Source organism: Falco peregrinus, chromosome 11, assembly GCF_023634155.1.
Source record: "Falco peregrinus isolate bFalPer1 chromosome 11, bFalPer1.pri, whole genome shotgun sequence".
NCBI classification, from domain to species: domain Eukaryota; kingdom Metazoa; phylum Chordata; class Aves; order Falconiformes; family Falconidae; genus Falco; species Falco peregrinus.
Window position 1 is genome coordinate 549159 of NC_073731.1, and position 21784 is coordinate 570942.

The window sequence follows — 21784 nt, forward strand, 5'->3', positions numbered from 1 at the left end:
TGGAGAGACTTTATTCTACCTAGTACACATAACTGACAAAACACACTACAGATTTTCAAGGAGAAGGCATCGACAAAGAAGTAAAAAAACCCCAGAAAAACCAAACCAAATGAACCCCAAAGGAACCATCATTCAGTTAGCATTAAAAAGAATGTAAGTCTGTTTAAGACAACAGTTACTCCAGGTTTTGTGTTGTTTCTGTCAAAAACAGATTTTAAAATTGCACGGCCATTTGAAATACTCCCTTTTGCTTTAAACAGGGAAAGATAAAGCTCAGCACCTAGAAAAAAGTGTTTTTCAATAAACTAAATCTTGTTTGTTCAAGTTATTTTCTACATGAAATTTATGCATGTAAAAGTCCGGAGACAAAAGAAAAGCATGTGTCACCTTTTCAACAAAAAGGCTGCAAGATCTCAGTTTTATGTAAATAAGCAGGCACAGCTTCCAAGGCTTTAAAACCAGGGAATGCTGAAAACCTCTGTAGTTCCTCAACTCAAGTGTTGCTCCTGGGCAATGCTATAATATTCATTAAAGAATCCATTTATCAACAGATACCACATGTCAGAGTTTTCCAGCACAGTTTTCCTGACACTCCGCTGAAAATGATGCTTTAAAAAAATTTAAATGGAAAGCAATAATCTGAGGTATTTTGCCTGCCATTTCATTCCACAATAGCTGTAGCAACTAAAAAGCAAAGATTTACACTATATCCTTTCTGATAACGTCAAGCATTATGCTTTATTTTCCAAATCATTAGCATGCACAAGAATGACCTCATGGTGAACAGATGCACTTGGATATGGCAGTGATTAGATCAGTCCTCTCAGCAGTCAAGTGTGCCCATTTCAATTAACCCTTTGAAGCACTAACTGCAAGTCTGCGCTGCTGAAAAGCAGGTTTGTAGATTCTCTTGAAAGTAGAAATCTACCCTCCTAAGTATAAAACCCTGAAATCTAAATCTTTCTCTGGTGGAAAAGTTACCTCTTTTCCTTTCTAGAATATCTGACTACTTCCACTTTCTAAGGGTTAACACGATTCTGGCTTCCGATCTTAAATGGAAAGAAAAAAAAAAACAAACCAAACCCAAACCCAACCCAACCCAACCCAACCCAACAAATGCTTTTTATTCAGCAGAGGTAATTAAAGTTGGAACGTTTTGTATCTGTTTGTGCCTGTTTAATTTTTACGATATTTTCAAAGAACACACGAGTATTTTGTTGAATAACTGTTTTTCTTTTTGGCTGAGGGAGCAAGAACAGAAAAAAAGACAGCAGCTTAAACCCCCATCCTCTAAAACGAGAGAAATCTGCAGAGGGAAAGGATAAGAATAATTCAATAGTGTTGGATTACGGAGGATTTCCTGGGCTGACTCTCATACCCAGCCTAATTAAAATACAGCATGTAATGGACCAGTTTAACAACAAAGGACCGTATTCTCATCTTTTGTTCCTAATCTGCACATCCCCTAAATGAGTTCAGGGATGCCCATTCTGCCTACCAGGCTGCATTTTCAACGTTTAAGGTATTCAGGGCTATCTATGATACATACAGGGTATGTTGAAGGTTCTACTTCTGAAAACAGCAAAAGAGGTCAATCGGACGATTTCCATGCATCAAATGTAGCACCTGCAAGACTATTTGTGACCTGGGAGACTGAGCCAGGGCATACTTACAGGAAACCACGTCCCTCTGAATCTAGGGGAAGCATCCCTAGAGGCAGTATCAGCAAACATAAAAACATTTAGTTTAAATAAACAGATCACAGTTAATAATACACCAATAATGTGTGTCATTAACAGCTACATATTCAATTAATTTAATGGTCTTGATTTGCTTTATATACTGCGTTAATTACTAAAACCAATCTTACTTTTAATAAAAAGCATACTTACTCATTGACCCTTTCTATCGTGCACACGTATACGCAGCGATGGCAGGATTACAATTAGGTGGTTTTAAGAACAAAGACCAGAGGAGAATTAACCTTAAATTTACCTGAAAAGTTCAAGCTAGGCAGGGTTAGCAGTATCAGCTGGCTTGTTACTTTAGAAGGGGAAACACAGACCTGTGTCAGCTCCATGCATTTACTGCTCTGTGATTCATTTTTGCTTCTGTTACAGAACAGAAATTCCCCTTTCACATGAAGAAAAATGCCGCACGTATTTCTTAAGGGGCAGACAGCCGATTTTGCAGGCACAGGACAGGGGAAGCTAAGCTTGGAGGAGGTCTTGCTGCCTGTGGCACGGGGGGACAGGCTGCACGCTGGAAAACACAGAGCTGCCGCTGTTCGCAGCCCGCAACCCTCCTGCTTGCCCCCAGCTGTGACCATGCCGACAGGGAAACCGGTGACTTCAGAATAGTTTTTCATCCCTTTCTACTCATTAGGAGGGATGAATAGTGGCTGCAAACTTCAGTCAAATTGCACCCGAGCTGGTTTGTTACTTATTTCTGGAGGCTGCCAGCACATTTGCAGTACCCCGCCAATCTGAACCACGATAAACTTGGGAACAGGCGAGGCTGAGGCAGATGCTGGCGATCCACACGCAGCTCCGCACCAGGCTCCCTGCTCACGGGCCGCGGGCTCGCCCCAGCAGCGGCTGGCAGCGGCACCTGAGCTGCAGGGTTTACATTCAGCCTCCTTGCCGATTGCCAGGATGGCATTTGATGGAAAATACATCCTAATGGCAACCACCGACACAGCTTGTGGCAGTATCTGACCGACTATGCAGGTACATCAGTGGGTAATGTGAGGAGACTCTCTAAAGCAAAGACTTTCAATGCCAGAAGTTGTGACTGGCCTCCAGCTTCTTTGTGAGCATGAAATAAATTCTGACATTCAAAGTCCAAAAACTGGGACCTGACTGTGGCAGGTTTTACTCTTTAAAAAAGCAATAAAATTGTGAAATCGTAAAAACGCATTCAGGTATTGATGATTTAACAGTATTCTGAAAAACTTAGGCAGACATTAGAAACATTTTAAATATTTTTGGCATACCAAATATATCACAACCTTTAGAAAGTATGACTAGCAGTGTTATCAAATGAATCTGTCCTTGCTTGTCGAACTGAATAGCTATATAAGATCACTGTGTGCTGTAAGAATGACGTGAAAACGGAATACAATTACGTATAGAGCAAAACATTTAAAAGATATCAATGTATCTACATTTTTATTTGCTGATGCATCAACAGATAAATGATTCAAAGCGCTAACAACACTGCGCATGAAATCTACATTTCTATTGAAACTGATAATTTTTTTGTCTCAGGCTTCTGGCAGAGTGTATAAAAGAATTTAATTCACAGCTGTTCTACTTTTTAATGTAGAAAACATTAATCAAAGCTTTAAGTTATAAGCTTTTCTAATGTTGTTTAGTATTCCAGTTCAACAAAGATCAATAGAGGCCATCCCTGTGTTTCTTGACGCCTCTCCAGGAAGCAGAGGCGCGATTATGTAAATAGCACTGGTTCCCCTTTACTTCTGCCAGCTTGCTTATCTCCAAAGCCTTCTGCCTGCTGCTACTGGCGACCAATGCAAGGACATGCATACACCTCTTATCTCCTAACAAAGCTCTGAAAGCTCGAGGATTGGAGCCAGTAACGTTAAACAATGATGCACGGCTGATTTTATTTGTAAGTGATTTATTTTAGCAAATTTAATTTCTTCCTTCAATTTTTCAGTTTAGATGGAAGATTTTTGCTAACAAGTCAGGCTAAAGAGAAATACAGCAGATGTCCTGCTTATAAAGGTTTGAAATAATCTATTAAACAATCCGAAAGAGTAGCAGGGAATAATTAGAAAGTGCTAGTTTCACCCGACGGGGGTAAAAAAAGGATTAAGGAATCTTTGTTAAAGAGTCTAACCCATAGTGACCATATACTTTTTGGAGACTGGAAAAAAAATAAATCTTAAGGGTACTAGAAATCTGCATTTCAGAGTCGAAGTTTCCATCAGGAGACATTTAGTAAAACAGCAAAGTAGCAGTTCACAACTTACTGACTGTACGCTAAATTAAAACCTTTATAGGGCACATAAGGAATACATTCACAGAGTTCAGCATCACATCTTTGTATTTCAGTGGGGCTGATGAATGATGATCGCATTCATGTGCGTGTACATAAATGTACACATGTACGCACACACATATACTCAAACAGGTTCCAGACCAGGTGTTGGAAGGAAGCCTGAAATTTGCTCATCTATATTTAAGGGAAATGTTAGCATACTGCACACTGCCATGATTTTCTAACAGAACACCATTCTTACATTTCTTTTGCATTAATCCCTGACCCTGGTATCTGAGCAGCATAATCCCCATTTAGCATTAGTAGCAACGGCTTCTACTGTGAGGAACTATTTTTCCATAAGTAAGCACCAATTCAGGCATAGCTTTTGAACAACATATTCCCAGCTCAGCAAGAAACCCACACTCCTGAATGAACCAGAGCACATTACTGAGAGAAAGTTCATTAACCTTGCTAGATTCGGGGGTTAACAGGATAGCTGAAGAAAGGAGCAGAGTGAATAGCTCTGATGCAAAACAAATTAAAATGAATGTCATCATTCCTTTTGATATTCATTAGTAGATTCAGGGGAAGAATGGTTGTCTTAAATTTGCAAGCATTTATCTACAAAAAACAGGTGTACATCTGCTGCTCAAGTGCTTCTTAGTGCTAAAGAGAAAAATAACGTCCAGAGACTCACCAGTTCCACCAAGGGAGTAGCTGGGAGAGGGAGAAAAGACCTGAGCGGCAAAATCCTCAAATGTCATTGCTTCTTTATGGTTCTGGATTATTGCTTCGAGATACAGAGCTCTTTCCTCATAACTGCAACAACCAGGTTAAGGAAATGTGTGTGCAGAATTGAATAATGTTACACAACGTCCACCAACACCAGCACTTCAGATACTCAACAATGCTAACCAGGCTGTATGCAGGCGTGGAAAAGAGGGGACCAAAACTGCACAATGCTGCTTAACAGTTCTGAACGTGAACGCTGAGCAGTGAATACGCCCAATGGCTTAAAATTAAGGGTAATACCTTTTAGCTCTGTGAATGAAAAGCTGCAACTCAGTAGATCCGACAGATTGCTGAAGTTACCAAGGGCAGAAACGAACCCCGTAGACTGCAGGCTTTTTTAAAGCAAACCCCAACTTTAGCAGACAAGCTGTGGCATTACAGGAAGTTCCTGGTACACAATGTTCCCATTACAATGACCCTGTCAGACTAGAAAAATAGTTAGATTGAAGAGACAAGCTACAGGACAGAGGAGAACTATCCCCACACAAACACCCACACCCACCCACCCCCCCCCCCCCCATGTATTTGATCACTGTAGTTCATAAAAGAAATTAGCTGTCATAAACAGTGCCTGAAACTGTGAAGTTTGTACTTAAGGCAGGTGCTAGGAGGTGTAATCTTATGTATCCTAAATAAATGATGCATATTGGAAAAATTCACCCCACTACTTGCACGCATTATAGTCTGCATAATGCAGGCAACAAAGCAATCTAAAATCAAGACTATTGCCTTTTAATTAAAACTCGGCAACCTGGAACACACAGCATTCAAATGTGTAATCAAAAACCAGTCACCAATAAAACTTACAAGCGTAACAAGCTGAAGCAACTTTCCAGCTGTCTTAATAGGACCCCTGCTTGCGGCAGCTTTTCACAGCGGAGAAAGCAAATCTTTTCCTTTTGTGTGCAGCTTCTGTTTTCTCAGAAGGTGAATCATACACTTCCAATAACAGGATAACGTCTGAAACAAATCTACAATGGGCTGAAGAACCTCACGTATCACTTTATGAATTAATGCTCGCAGGAGCCAGTATGACATCTCATTCTCTGTTTCCTCATTTAAAACAAAAGTTTTCAGATTTTGTTTCTGTTACGGAGAAATGCATTCTAACTCTGCGCGACTGTTATGCAGAAGCAAAGGCCAATTTAGATTTAGAAATTGGAAGCAGTGAGAATAACACCAGTGACAACATAATGCAGGTGAAGGCATTTAAAACTGAAAAGCATTACTAATTAATACCGAAGTACCATTTTTTACTTTCATTACATCAACAAAACCACTCTGAAACAGGATTTAAAAAAAAAAATATATCAGAGTAAAGCCATGCTTAAAAATAGGACATGACGGTCTAGCGTTCTACCTCCAGGGCAATAAGCAAAGCACATCTTAATTGTACTCAGGTTCCTATAAGCTCGGTGGTAAAAAAGAAAAAAAAATTTTTTTGCTTTTAATGCTAGCAGAGGACGATTGATATGTGATAAATCTTCTTATAAACTTCCCGTGGAAGCCCGAGGAAAGAAAATCAATACATAGCATTTCAGAGTTTGCACCTGCTGACAGCATTATTTGCTTAGTTTTTTTCTCTCTTTTCCCTATGCCCAGGAGAACACATTCCTGATAGTGCAAGCATTAGCCCGCCTGCGTTTGGGGCTGCCTCCCTATTATGGGCTGAACTCCTGATGACTCTTGTTAATGAATAGGCTGCCAAACTTCCTAGGAGAGGAGGCACACGCCTGGGCCCTATTCTAAAGGGACTGACGGATGCCATTCACTTCTCATTATGAAGATGCTTATTCCACGGTGCGCTCGGCTGTTGCCAGGGCTGTGCGGAGCACACGGCCGGGCGAGTGCTGGCCCTGCTAACAGCGGGACGCGGGGGCTGCGTGGCCGTCTGGCGAACAGCCCCTCCGCCACGGAGCTGGCACGTGCTGGCGCAGCGGGAACAGACCCAGGCGTGACAAATTACTGAAAGGGCTCGGCTAAACTTGCGGCTGACGACCACCTGAGCCTGCGGACCAGCCATCAGCGCTCAATTCATTGCACAGCCTTTTAGGCTGCGGTCTGCTTGTGGGCCCACTTTAAACAAGGCAGGGAGACTATAAAGGCTTTTCATGCTATGCCTAATAATATCCTGCTGTTTAATGAAAGACCTTGCACATCTAACACATAAGCATACAATGTGCAGAACAACTGCTAACACACCAGAAGTTTGTACCGATTTTGCTAAATATTGCACGGAAAAAGAGAGTGAGGAGGTTTTGACTAGGTTAGCATTACATCTTGTAAAACCCTTATTTATGAAATGGAAGATACCCTAACCACACAAAAGACCGGAAAAAAAACACTCAGCCAAACAGCTGGGCAGCTACAGGAGAGGCATCTGAAAAATAACATACTGAGCTGCGCTTAAGCCAAGGTCCAGAGCGCTGTGCAGTGCAATTAGCAGCTCCAGAGGCACACGAGGAAGATCCCAATTCAGTGCTGCTCTTCCAGATTAAAAACCTGAAAGCAGTAGGTGCAGGTACCACAGACTCAGTGAGGAAGGCCGCTGCATAAACCAGCTCCACTTCACCTGAACCCTTCACAGCTCAGTGAACTCCTTACCTTGCCCAGGCTCCCCACAGCACAGCTACCACCAGCACCAGACAGCACAGCGGCTGCTCCCACACGGGCAGTGAGCGAGATGCTCATACTGATTTTCACTTACAGCCTAATCTAAAAAGCATTAAGTCACTGCAGGAAAGTTAAACTAAACTCTCTGCTATCCCTATTTTAAAACACACACATATTAGGGAAAACAGTTTGGATTCATTTAAAAAAAAAAAGTCAACTAAGGTTTTACTGAAGTTTAGGAATTCTAATGGAGGCATTAGAAACTTAATAAACAAGCTTTAAAGAACCCTCCCAAAATACCTCCAGCCTTGTAAACACAGGTCAAGAAACTAGCATGACATCACGAATAGTGCCTAACCTCTCACACAAAAATCTTTGTTCTGTAACCTGCTCAAGTTCCACTTCTTACATGCAAACAAACCCATCATTTTGCTACTTAACTGTATTTATGTCAGAACCTTCTGCAGGCACCACTACGTTAGTCATCCATCAGACAGCCTGGAGTCCCAGGCAAGGTATTTTCAGGATCTGAGAGAACCTAACATACCCAAAGAACAATAATATGACAGAGATGAGGGGGCAGAGGAGAAGACTCAGCATTTCAAGACCATTTGTACAGGAGCAGTCTGAAACAGTAATTTTCAATTGCAGCCTCAAGAAGCTTCGTATTTATCACCATGTAAAAACGCTTTCATCCAGATAATCACTAGTGCAATACTTGATCTGTCAAAACTGCAGCCCTTGTAAATGTGCTGTGCCTTCATCCTTAAGAACCGGTGATGCGATTTTACTTACTTACATGTGTTAGAATGTTAAGCTGAATCTTTTTAATATGAAATTTGTGTCATCTCTCCCCTGTCAGCTTTCGGCATAGCACATCTGATGCAAAGATGCCCATGAATGCTAAGCTGCGTCGCATTATTTACATCAAGCCAGTATGTGCAGAGTGCCGCATAAACTACTACTTTTTAAAAAATGCAACACATATATCAGCAAACTCCCACTCCCAGCTCATTGTTATGCTCTGGGTCAAGCAGGGCCAGGAGAAAGCTTGAAGTGCCTGGCTGGCTTTTCTACAGAAGCCTCAAGGCTAGATTGCTGAAGTGAAGCATGCAAATCATTTTCTGAAGACGGCCTGGCTGCAGGGAGGATGGGTTATGATCTTGAACCCTACCCCGGTGAAGAAGCTGGACAGCTGGCTTCCCTGATTAACTAAGCCCTCATTTATCTGAAGGTTTTGGGCGTCCCCTGAGATCTTCAGATAAACGGAGTTATACTAGACATTCAAAGGAGCTGATCAAAAGCAACCTCTTTTAATATGTATGGCAATTTGACCCACCTCTTCAACAACTGCATTATTTTACATTTTGCTTTTACCATGGTGAAACTTCAGAGCAGAATGTTTTCAATGGGCATGAACATTTTTATTTATTTCATATATTAAACTATGTCGAGAGCCACGACAAGGAGTGAATTATCCACCATGAATACGTGTAACTGTGGGAGAAAAGAATTTAGCTCAAATTTGAATACAGCAAGCAAATCTCAGTATCCGAGTATCATGAGCTTTTATATCAGTTCATCAATTATTTTAACAGTTCAGCTATACAATGTAAGCAGTAGGACGATCTGTGAAGCTCTGTGGTGAAACACATGCAGGACCTCCTTCCAGATGGACAATCCGAAAGAAGAAGTAATGTAGAATTTTCTGAATATTCACCAGAGATGCAGGTAGCAGCCAGTGCACAGCTGACCTGTGAGCATCACCTCCACAATTAACCTCTACAACGTACAGCCAGTTTCAGATGCATGATTTAAAATATAAAGACCTTGAAAAGCCTTCGAAGTCCTACTCATCTGGGGTCTACAGGTGAGCTGAGCCATCCCTGGGTCTGCCCAACATCTCCCTCTCTGCACATACGCACAATGTTAAACCATAAATAACTATTTAGAAACAGGGAAAAAGAAGATGATTATTTAAACAGATCCTGAAAATTTAGAACTTTTGCTTACTAACCTTAACTATGCGCTGACTTCAAGCAAAACCATCAACTACCCATCACTGCTGATGGCAATGGCTAGCAAGTCCTTCCCCACTCTATTTTTTGGAAATAAAACATTTTGGCAACGTTTATGTACTCTCACCAACATACGGAAACAACTGTATTTTGCTGACACAGCACTCTCTTCATGCAAACAAAAGACAAAAGTATTTGTGGGTTTGTGAACAGGTGGAGAGAGAATTGACTGGCTGCTCTCCAGAGCTCATCGTTTGCAGCGTGCCGATGCCAAGGGGCTCTAGGCCTGGGACTGGAACCCCACCGCCTGGGTCCATGGAGAGCGCGCGCTGAAACAACTGTTCCTCTGGCTCCGGAGGGACTGCCAAGGAAGTTAATGCGGACTATTGGCATGAACCTATTGCAATTTCCATCTGTGATGTGAATCCCACCCTGAGAAGGGCTTTGGGGGCATCTGGCCAGTGGAGTAGCTAAACGTATAGAGGCAGACAGCTCTTTCCAGCCCATCGGACATCAAGGCTGTCTACATGTCCACATGCCAATTCCTCCTTCCACCCAACTAGGGAGACTTGAAGAAGGATAAAATCTTTGAACTTAGTTCAATGCAAGAAAGCATGTTTCCCAAATCTATGCTAGAGCTTTCCAGCCTCACTGGTGCTTACATAGGTGATCACACGGGTAGTGTGCAGACAAGAGAAGGAAAACCTGTTTTGCAAACAGCCGATTCCTTGGGCAGGCCTGACAGACTCTAAGGCAGAGGAAATAGAAGGCTATGGTGAACTTCTGTTTTACCCATTGCCCTTTCAAGACTTCAGTACCAAAGAACTACTGGTAAATCATTTCTGACCATTACAATGCATTTTGGTATCCTCCTAATTTGTATCATAAGAACCAAAGATGGTTCCACAAAAAAGGTTTGCTCCTGAAACCACGATAGTGGTTTTGAAACCAAACAAGAACATAAATGTTTGGGACTTACCAAAGCAGAATAAAGCAGGGACCATAAAATTGAGGTTAACATAAATGTATTGGTAAATGACCTCTATGCACCTAATTGTTCTCCTTAAGCTCTGAACAGGAGAGAATTACTGTGCTTTTAAAATGTTGCGATAGGCAATTTCAGTGTGAAACTCAATATGCTTGATTGGGCCTGCCATCATTTATGGTCTAGTGGCTGTCACTGCTGCACAAATTTAACTGAAAACTTTTGGGGGAATTTTAGTAACATATATCCTTCACTGAACAGGTGCAATTAAACCATACCTGTCAACAACTGCAGATTTATGTGCTTTTTTTAGAACAGAGCATCTGAGATTAAAACTTTTCAGAGTGATGCATGTCTTAAATTGGTCAATATAACACGTAAGACATGTATTAGACGAGGCTGACTATAACCATCCAACTCAAACCAACGGTTTTGTGCTAGAGGGGAGTGAGACTGGCTCCCTCGCCGTGGTCAGCCCCTGAGAAGGCCATCTGTCTGCGGTGCAGCCGCAGGAGGCAGGGCTTGATGCCCTCCCTCAGCGGAGCAGGGACGGCTAGTGCCAGGGCTGCTGTTCCACCTCCTTATCCAGAGCAGGCAGATGATCCTTTGCTGCCAAAACCAAGAGCTCATCCTCTCCGCAGTATAATTTTCCTCTGCTCTGCCACCCCTCAGTACAGAATTACACTAGGCAGGCAGCCCTCTTTTACTGTTGTGTCAGGGGGACTAGAGGGGGGATTTCCAGTCGTGGGGGATGGCTGGAGCCCAGCACACCCTGGTGTACAAGAAATGCGACACTCACCAAAACTGACAGGTACAGACACATTTCCAAATGGATTTCTCCTTTGAGGAGTTTTTGCCCACTGTCTTGGCACCATGTCTGGAGCTCTGCCATCTCTCTCCCCCCAAGGGGAGCCTGGGTCTTTGCTCAGGATTACAAAAGAATCCCAGTCCCGACTGATGGAGACAGGGTTTCAGATACTGCCGTAACACCGAATAAAAAATAACCTGTAATTGCTGCAAGTAACATGGCAGACTGCTACAGCATTTTCCAACACGCACTGTGCAATGCATTTCTTTCCTCACAGACTGTTGCCATTAACTGCTTTAAAGAAGAAACTGGAAAACAACAACAAAACCACATTTCACATGGTGTCAAACCATTTCTGCAGAAATCAAGTAACGTGAAGGTGCCCCGAGGCATAAAGCTCTGGCTCACGCTCTCCTGTGCGGAGCCCTGCTCTGGCGCTTGCTCTTGGCTCCCGTGGCTTGTTAGGTAGCACGTTGCCCAAGGTGTGCTGCAAACCACCCGTCTGGCAGAAGCACTCGCCTGCCGCTCTGGGATATCAAGAATATGTGGCACATTAGTCATGCCAAGTGCTTCAGGGAAGAATTTTGCATTTATTATGATTAAGGCAGAAAACAAGCTTTCATCTTAATTTACTACTACTACTCCTTGCGGGAAGCCCCTGGGAGCAGATAACATCATACCATTACAGACCGATCATTTTGTAGGAGGGGTGAAGGAACAACGGATTACTTTCCTAATACAATGCAATTCTGTACTTTGACAGCACTCATGTTTATCCCTATCTGAAGCTTTTTTTATTCCAACGTAGAGTACTTGTGATTATCTCCTATCAGGTATTCCTGTTTGTACAGATACCTGCTCTGAGGGAAAAAAAAAAAAAGTTAGAAATGCACCTCATCTCCTTTATCACCTTTGTTCTCATTGAAAGCATTCCTCGCCTCGTACAGCAGCAACAGAACACTACAGCAGTGCACAGACCAGTGGCAAAACTGCCAAACACATATGTGCCTAGAAAAATGGCATTGTACATTCTGCACTGTACAGTCAGCCCTCTGCATACGCCAGGTCCATTCAGCAGCTGCACTCCATGCCTCACCATACTGATAAGGCTTTGATTAAAATATTTCAATTGATTAAAGTGATGACTTAATTGCCTATTATCAGTTGGGGCAACAGAAGCCCTAACTGGTAAATCATTTCACAAGGCACGCAAAGATTTAACCCCCAAGAAGCTATTTCTGAAAGTACTGCAAGGACTATTGTACGTTCAGATATACAAGTTCTTGGCCAGCAAATTAGTGGGGCATGATTCCCCCAATATATATTTTCTCTAGAAGTATCCATATAGCTCCTATCCAATCCTGAGAGTTACTCAAAAAGGACAGAAGCTGTGCAGGTCTAACTGAAAGTCACCTTTCCAGGGCCCTAGAGCAGAGAGCTGTAGAGGTCCGCTCTCCTGAGGGCAGAGGGGTGAGCTATCTCCTGGCATTCTCCTCCAGCAAAGTACTTGGTCACCCAGGGAAATAACCTGGAGACTGCAAAATGGGTGGAAGAGGCCCAGAGAACAGAGGGTTGAGAAGATCTGCTGGTCTCCCCCAAGGCAGCACAGGCTGCAGAAGAGATGGACAGAGATGGACCCTCAGAAGAACCTCATTGAGAGCAGAGCCTAGCCCCACCTTGCCTTTGCCTATGCACTGAGCAGGAGCTCAAGAAAAGGAGCTGCCATCATGAGGAGCCTTCACTGTACAGGTCTAGACAGAAAGCTGCCCAATGACTGCAGAAGACAAATCCCTAGGTCGTATTTTCTGAGGGATCAGTATAACATCATAGCTGTCCCATTTTATCAGTGTATGTACAGCTGCCGATGCTCATGTTCTGCAATTATCTGGCTTGTTCCACAAGCGGGGTGATCATCAAGGGATAAATAACTGGAGGAAAGGTCACATGTTACCAAGCAATGCTTCCCCCATGCTTTGTCGCAGTCTTAATTTTATTCAAGAATAAATTTAAACTTTCAAACACTAATAAAATGCACCTATTTCAGTAATTCCACTAATGAGCTGTTACTTTTGGACATCTCAGAAAAAGGGCAAAGGTACAAAGGTTCAATTATTTGTCATTTACTTATGCCTTCCAGTTCCTTCAAATTGGCTGCTTGAGCACACAGGGATACTATACTATCCCTGGTCCACTACTGTTAGCCACATACCAGCAATACTATCCCCTTTTACTTTTATTATCCGCTTTGTTACAGCATATGTGTATTACAGGGAAAGGGAGGTTTCTTTTGAAAGCTTGAGTATCTTTCCACTAAACCAGTATTCTAATATTTTTTTGTTTGTGAACAGCAGCAGCGGGATTTTCAGAACTGTTAAAAGTTGCCCACACCAACCTTTGGGAGGGACGGTAAAACTCCTGACTGCTTTTATCAGGCAGATCTTGAGAACTTTTGAAAACCTCAACCCTGAAGTAACAGCAATAAAGAGTCACTAATAGAAAGCCAGATGCCAGCCTGTGAATTGATGTCCTTCCCCGACATGCGATCACTTCAGAGGTATCGTTGAAGTGGTTGCAGAAATGACAGCTTATGACGACAGATGCTGTACTGCATTAAAACCCTCCCCAAAACCTTGTGGAGAAAAACCTTCAGGCCTGTTTGCATTGGGTGGCTGGCATTTGTAACTCATTCTTCAGAGAAAAAAAAGTGACCGAGTAACTGAACCCTTAGGAGGAGAGGCTGTTTAGGAAACAGCAGTGCCGTTTTGGAGCTACAAACCCCAGAGCCACAAACCATCACTAATGGGGTTTACGTGTATTGTGCATCTGCCTTCTGCTTAACACGGGTGCTCTCTTGGAGCCTGAAGACTGCACTGCATGGGTCAGGTTAAGGAGAAAATTGCAAACTCACTAATTTTTGCAGCATGTGTGGACCAAATATTTAATTAAAAAGTCAGACCTGGTGTGTGCTACCAACACAATATAGCTTATCTGAATGTGCAACATAAAGACATTGTCCACCAGTGTTTGTCATTCATTCACCACTTACAGATGGCCAAGCCATGTGGGTATTATTCAGCATATTCCAAGTGTGAGACCCTCACTGGTAGGTTGGACGACCTAATGGAAACTAAAGGACCAGAATATGCCAAGTAAAAAACAAATATGCTCTATCCACACAAATAAATTAAATATGCTGAGGAATGCTCAGGCACTTCACCTTCTTTGTATGAAGCACCTCGCATCCATGCTATTAATTTTTTAACTTTTTTTTTGTTGTTTCCAAAGCAGGATAGCTACGCTGAACATCTGACACTTAAGCAGAAAGAAAACCGTACAGCCAGGGAGTATTATTACCTTCATTTTACAGAAGATGGAGGTACAGAGAGACTGAAAAATGGATGATTTTGTGGTTAAGGAACTAGAGAATAACTCGGGCCTCAATTTTTTTTGCCTTGACAGATTTCCCATCTCTCCTGTTTTAATAAGTAAAAAAAAAAATGTTGTATTTTAAAACACTTCTGCTAACTAGTATGTTTTAGAAACAAAAGTGACTTTAATTAGAGTTATTTCTATGAATAGTAATTCTGTAGTTTTAACATCTTAAGTGGAACTCATTTCATTTTTGCAAAGCTAGAAATCCCCTCTCTCTCATAAGATACAGCATCCGGTTTTGGTAGCAGCAGCAGGCTGCAAACTATCTAAACCTTTAGCTGGTCCTGGACTTCAGTGTCTTTAGCTCTGGGCCGTATAAGTGTGTTTACTGGGGAGCCAAGTTCAGGGGGAGAAGCAGAAACAGTTTTTCTGGTAGCTCATTGTTTGCATTTGACAGCTGTTGGAAACTGCTTACATGCTGGAAATATTAATAGTCTTGATGGAGATAAGTGAGGCAGGCAGGCAGGAATTAGAAGAGCTGTTTATCACATGGCTCTCCTATATGGCTGCAACTTCCTCTGGACATGTCAGATAATACGATTTGGTCCTAAAACATGCACAGCAGATAGTGGAATGTTTACTTGGAGCCGTAACCAGAAAATAAAGACCGCAGCATGGTTAAGTGAAAGCCTCATGCCTTCTCCTTAAACACAGCCACAGCAATTACTGTTTGAGTCTCCACAGGAGGGAAGGAGAGAACCTCTTCTCCTTCCTACGGACCTTGTTTCAGTGAGTTATGCCTCTGTACCTCATGATGAGATTGCTGTAATGTCCTATACGTGTACCTTTACCCTCAGGACACTCAAAAATAAAGTTGATACAGAATGCAGCTGCCTGCTCATTAAGCAAGAACCCATATTGGGAGCGCAGCTAGCCACTCGGCCAGGATCCGCAGTGCCTTGCCATGATGAATTTCCAGGTGGAGCTCGGAAGGATCCTGCAAACCTCCAAATCCCAGGGCAGCTGGGGCACGTGCTCGCGGGGATGCTCCGCAGTGAGTGCTGCCTCTTGCTGAGCACAGGCCGGGCTGCAATTCTCTCACCATAAATGCAAAGGAGCTGCTAGCAGGGGAATATTCAGCTAGCCAGACTAGATCTTCCTGTCTTTTACTCAGGCTTTTAGGAAAAGGGCAGACTTGCTTGTAAGGTCTGTGAGTTTAGGTTCTTAATGATATCAGCTGATGACAAAATGCTGCTGGTAGTCACTCATATCTTAAAATTTTCTACTAACAAAAAAATGACAGCTCACAAGAGTCTAAGTAAGAGGCTTAGAAAAGTTTTTGAAAATGAGATGTTATACTTTGGTCATTGTACATATGAAAATACACAAACACAGAAATATATACAAGTAGACTTACAGGCATGCGCGTATACCCTTCTCAGTATATTTTAACATTACTACACTTACTGCCATCACATTCTCCAAGTGCAAGCAAACTCGGCGAAAGCTGGAAATGACACCAGACTGGTATACTACCTCTTAAAAAATTCAAATGCCACTCAGCTCTGTTCCTCATCCCACTCTGTTATGTAGTGCACCTTGAGAAAGGGTACAGGTCACTGCATTTCCGGAGTCTGTATTTTCAAGCTCCATCACAGCAATATCAAAGTAAATATACAGTTAAGAATCTCCCAGGATACTGGCATACTCCAAACCATTCAAAACCTGAATGTACCAGCAATAACCTAAGTCATTCTCAGCTTTGAAAATCGAACAATCAGAGATAGGGGAAAAGGGAGATAATGACAGATTCATATTTCAAAATTGTTGAGAACGGTTCATCAGATTTACAAGACAATTAAGTAACTTGCGAGGTAATGTCACCACAGTAAGTCAGAAGTCAACTTTTGTCTCAACATCACATTTAAATTATAAGGGAAAGCAAGCAGAAATTATCAGAATATTTCCCCGCACGTTCACTTCACTAATCTGGATGCTTTGGAAGCTGAAAAAGGGATAATTACCGACACCTTAAAGACGACAAGCAGTGCAGCGGCAGGGAAACTTGCAAAATAGCTGACACAGCTCAGGAGAGGAATCTGGTTCAGCTAGCTGTGCATTAATGCATCACACAGGGTAGAGTGCACCGACCCTTGCGGGCAGCTGAGCTGCAGAGGTGCTCCCTGCCGGCGAGGGGCTGAGGACGGCTCCTGCACTCTGCCATCCCACCCAAACCGCACCCGGCTCCCCGCAGACCCGTGCAAAGTGGGAGGATGTCCCTTCAAGCAACCTTGATCCAAACCCCTCCCAAAAGCCCTGAACCTTTCCCCATAAACTAGCTGGCCTTTTCTGTGAAGAAGCATCGCGAGTGCCTTCCCTGGGAGCACTACTGACCGCAGTTTTGTGAAACCGCAACGCTCCTCGCAGCGAAGCCAACGCACGCCGGGGCGTGATTAATGTATAACACACTTGCCACAATGCTCGAAGTTGCTCACTAATTTACCAGATACCTAAACATGCAGCGCTGCAGAAGGGCGAGATGAAATGATGATAAAATCACCCAGCAAATTTGTATTAAACAGGGAAGAGTTCACACTTAATTGTGTATTTGCATACGTAACTTCCAAGAGGCAGGGAGGATGGGCTGGCAATTGCAGACCCATAAATCAGCTGCGATTATACTCATCTACAAATTTGCTGGTGAAAGTCTGTGTTTCGAGTTTCTGAGCAAGATCTACAAGTGTTATTTATATGGTGCATATGTGCCAAGGATAAATCAGGAGACTGTTGTTATCTACATGAAGACGAAACAAAAGGAAACGCCCTTCTTGATTTTACATAAATTGAAATAAAAATTGTAATTCAGTTTTTAATTAAAATTTTTGCCCACAATGAGTGTAGCAAGCCATCTGCTGCACCAACTTGCATCCCCCACACACACATCTTGTTGATGGGAGAATCTATGCCTTAAATGAAGGAGTAAAAAGCACTGTAAGCCTGATGAGAGGTGACGAAGGAACCACTCCATTGCTTCTAAGAATATAATATTCGGTGCATCGCTTGCACAAATATATTTGATTTCTTGATATTCAATAGTGTTGTTTCCAGCTCTTCAAAATTAAAAAGTTTCCCAAACGTAAATCCTTGGAAAGTTTAATTTCTCTGAAAACACAAGATTTTACAAACTGTGAAGGAGTTATAAATGTTTACAAAATTATTTTTGAAAGAGAATATGTCATAAAGGATCTTAACACATAAGTCTAGAAAAAATAAACCCAAATACCTTTAACCATGCATGATTTCTACCTGTCCTGGAATGAGTGCAAAAACACTGATTTCTAAGAGCACACAGTCCCACGGCCAGAGGGCTTTGTGCACACGAGTCCAGCCACACTGAGCTGCGGCTGAGCAGCACACGGACATACGGGATTCCTGGAATTTACTGGTATGGGGTTTTGCCTCCCATTGCACATGTACAAAGGTCACCTTTGTGCCTTGGATATAGCCCATGGACTAGTGATCTCGCCTTCAAATGCTCAGTCTCTGGTTAAGGGAAAAATCTTTTCAGATGAATTTATAATCATACCTTTTTTACCTACTAAAGGTTAATAAACCATCACTGTCAGTTTGATAAGAGTATAAGGATCAGGCAGCTACAACCAGAACAAAATATAATTATACAAAATAATTTTGCCCCTTTAGTTTATTATAGATCTTGTCATCATTTCTGGGACTAACACTAAATGGCTCCATTTCAGGTCTATTATACTTGGTAATTTACATTCATTACAATCAGGGATAGGTAACAGTGGGGCTTATTATCACATCCATTACGAGTGACACCCTTTGCAAGATGCTCAACACTAAATGTTACTTGTTGCTGCAGTGATACAGGCTGGGAAATTGCTCTACATTAGAGGATAGGATGGAAGAACAAATTAGAAAAAGACTACCAAGAAATCACTGGGGATTGTCCCAGCTTTAAATAATAACAACAATAATGACAACAATAAAAAGGGGGGGGAGGTTTAAAATTATAATCTGGCATTCATCACTGTGGTAGATATTTCAAAGCAGAGCAGACCTGGGGACTGAGTAAGGGATCTCCTGGGCGTGGGGCTCTAAGCAATAGATGCGACGTATTGAAAAACATCTCCTGAGGTCTGGCTTTGTGAACTGTGAGGCCATGGGAGTTCTGCAGCAGCTTCATTTCAAGCCAATACTTTGCGCTGCCCCCTCTTCATTCTGTCCGAGCCCCTAACTCCCACTCTACCTGAGTCCAGCAGTGAGCCCCAGGAGCGCGTTCCCTGGCTGGCAGCCATCCCCGCTCCTCGCCCCAGCCGCCCGGCGCAATCATGCTGTTTGTTCCTCTGCGACAATCAGGCCGGCGCAGCACAACACCTGGTACTCCTGTCCAGGGCCCTCCTTGGCAGCTGACTGTGAAATCTCCCTGCCAGGTGGTTGCACTTCAATTACATCAGCTAGGCATTGTAGGGTTAACAAGTATCCAGAGGAAATCTTTTATTCATATAACACAGTATGCCTTTTGTTGATCTTCGAATAATGTTGCTTAAAATCCATTAAATTAAAATATTCTTTCAAGCACACAGCCTGCAACAGGTACAGCAGTACGTACCCACCGCTGTCTGTTCATGCAGCATTGTCACAGGCGCACAGCCCTGTCGGGAAAATTTGATCCCCAAAAGCAGATGATTAAGTCAGCATTTAAAACAACATTTCTTTCCCTGGAAGTGACCTCTCAGTAGGGGGAATGGATTCCCCTTTCACTGCATAGCTCAGCCAGTGTGCTTACTGTGATGTCTCTCCATTTCCCTAAAGGAGAAAATTAAAATTGTGGTGCATGTTTATGAAATCTGCTTTTTTTACTTATAAAGTGGGGGTGGAGGGTGACTGGGGAAGGGTGGAAGCAAAACTGAAAATGTAAGCAACTCCGTCATAAAAAGGCCAGTTAATGCAATAGTTTCACTGCTGCTATCTTCTGAAAGTTCTACTGTTTCTAAAAAAGTTTCCCCACAGGTTTTAAGGAACTCAGGTTAGCCATAGCCTTACCATCACATTTAATTGTGGGGCAAGAGGCGAGTTAATGACTGAGCTGTACGATATACTATTTAAACAACCAAGTTCTAAGTACAAGTGTAAAAGAAATTAGGGTGAAAATGGAGAAACAACATACTAGGGAGGCTGCTGAAGGACTGGCTGGCTACACAGCCCTAGTTGACTGTTGCTGTTTTAACACCTAGGAGTAGTCAGTTTTAAATTAACTTTTAAAAAAAGCGAGACTAAGACACAATCAGAAAACAGACTATTGTACACAGGTAATATAACGCACAGAGGAACAAGAACAGAAGTGCTGAAAACTGCCCCAAGACAGTACAAAAGAAAAGCTACTTCTGCTTATAGGAAGAAATTAGGCTACAGAGGCAATGTGAAGGGCTTTGAAAACCTAGCAAAGTGGGCAGAAAGAACAGATGAAGTGCCACCAGAGTCCCTTCCAGATCAGGGCATTTAGCCTGTGTTCTGAAATTAAAAGCTATTAAAGTGTACTGCAGCACTAGAGACAGGCTGGAGTTGGGCTGTGGAAGCTGCATGTCACAGGGGAAAGAGGTGGAGTGACCTGTCCCCGCAGCAAAGACCCCCCAGGTGCTCAGAGGATCAGGGAACACAAATAACACGGGGGAGAGCGTCAGTGCACAGTTCTGCTGCACAAGCAACAGGGTGTTGGCAAAGGCTTTACACTCCTGCCCATCCCCAAGGTGTCTGGGTTATGGAGTACGCACTTCCACCACGATGAGATTATGGCTGATTCACAGAATGGCAGCACTTTGTTAAAATGGAAAATTAATCTGATTTGAGGAGGCAAACGAGGGAGCTAGTGCTGCTGTAGGGAAAGCTATGATGTGGAACGGAAATCCCACACGAGAGTCAGAAGTAGCTTCTGCTCACGCTCCCTGTGAGCCAACACCAGGCAGGAAAGGTGGATGACAACTGGTGACAACTGTGCAGCTCAGGTCCCTTTCTCCAAGGCTATCTGAAAAACTGCGTAAGAGCCCCTGGGTGAAAAAGCAACACTGCCATGCACAACCCTTTCCATCTGCTTCCTGACAGATCTTTTTGACACAACTCATTCTCCAGACAGCATGGAAATGTTCCTTTGTGTACTCTGTTGAAGATGACCATGGATCACCTAATGGGCTGACCCTTCCCCGCCACATGCCTTGAGACACCGTCTCCAGCTTTATAGACTGGGAGAAGGATCATAACAAAACGAGTGTGCTGAGGAGCTAAATACCTGCTGCACAAGTGTGGGATGCCCGGGAGTCAGGCCGTTCCAGCAGTTACAGGACACGAAAGGTAGCCAGGCCGCACATCACAGAAACAGGCTGAGCAAAAACTTGGGAACTTTTCTGCTTCTCGGCTTCTGCTGAATCGCATCATTTTCTGAGTGTTAGCACTACTTCTTGAAGGCGGCGCTCTTTAAGCTAAATTTCTTAAGTTCTTAACTGCTGAGTCATTTCAGGTATTAAAGCAGATCATGGGGATCCCAAACAGCAAGGGGGAGAGCAGAAGATGAATTTTTAATGAAGTATCAAAGCTGGTGAAAGCAAACAGAAAAGGAGAATATACAGGGACGGTGACCGAGGGAAGAAGCTACACATCAGTAATGCTGCCACCGTACCTCACTAAAAATACTTCAAGTGCAGGCTTCTGTAATGTTCTTCGCTATTCAAGTTTTTGTCCAATTTTTGTTAAGTCTTAATTTTATCAATGAAATACCTGTCCAGCTATAAGTGTTCTGAAATAACATCTTCTAGTTAAAATATAATCATTAATTAAAATAAGAATATGAGAAATCATTTTGAACATGTGCAACTTTACTGCTTGATTTGTAACTTACTGGTTTTATAATTACAGCTTTTTGAAAGCTATAGTTTTTTACCACTTGAGAAACACAACAGGCAAATTTTCTGAATTTTGAGCAGAAAGCTGTTGAGCATACTAGATGACACTTTCCTACAATATCCATCAACAGAGGCTAGTTTACTGTTATTTAACTTACTCAAAACTCGACCACCAGATTTCCCCTGATTATAAAAAGGAAGGTTTTTATCACACAGTTGTCAACTATTCTGTCTTCTACAGAACACTATCAACACTGAAATAACTCCT

At 42.7% G+C, this 21784-nt stretch overlaps 1 protein-coding gene across 4 annotated transcripts in view; it reads right to left on the minus strand.

Annotated features, from left to right (window-relative positions):
* Positions 1-21784, minus strand: part of RALGAPA2 (Ral GTPase activating protein catalytic subunit alpha 2) — a 136206-nt gene that overhangs the window by 11711 nt on the left and 102711 nt on the right. For all 4 annotated transcript variants that reach the window (XM_055816543.1, XM_055816544.1, XM_055816546.1 and 1 more), the window contains one exon: positions 4706-4827. In XM_055816543.1, coding sequence (XP_055672518.1) covers positions 4706-4827 — 122 coding nt within the window. The remainder of the gene's footprint in view (positions 1-4705; positions 4828-21784) is intronic.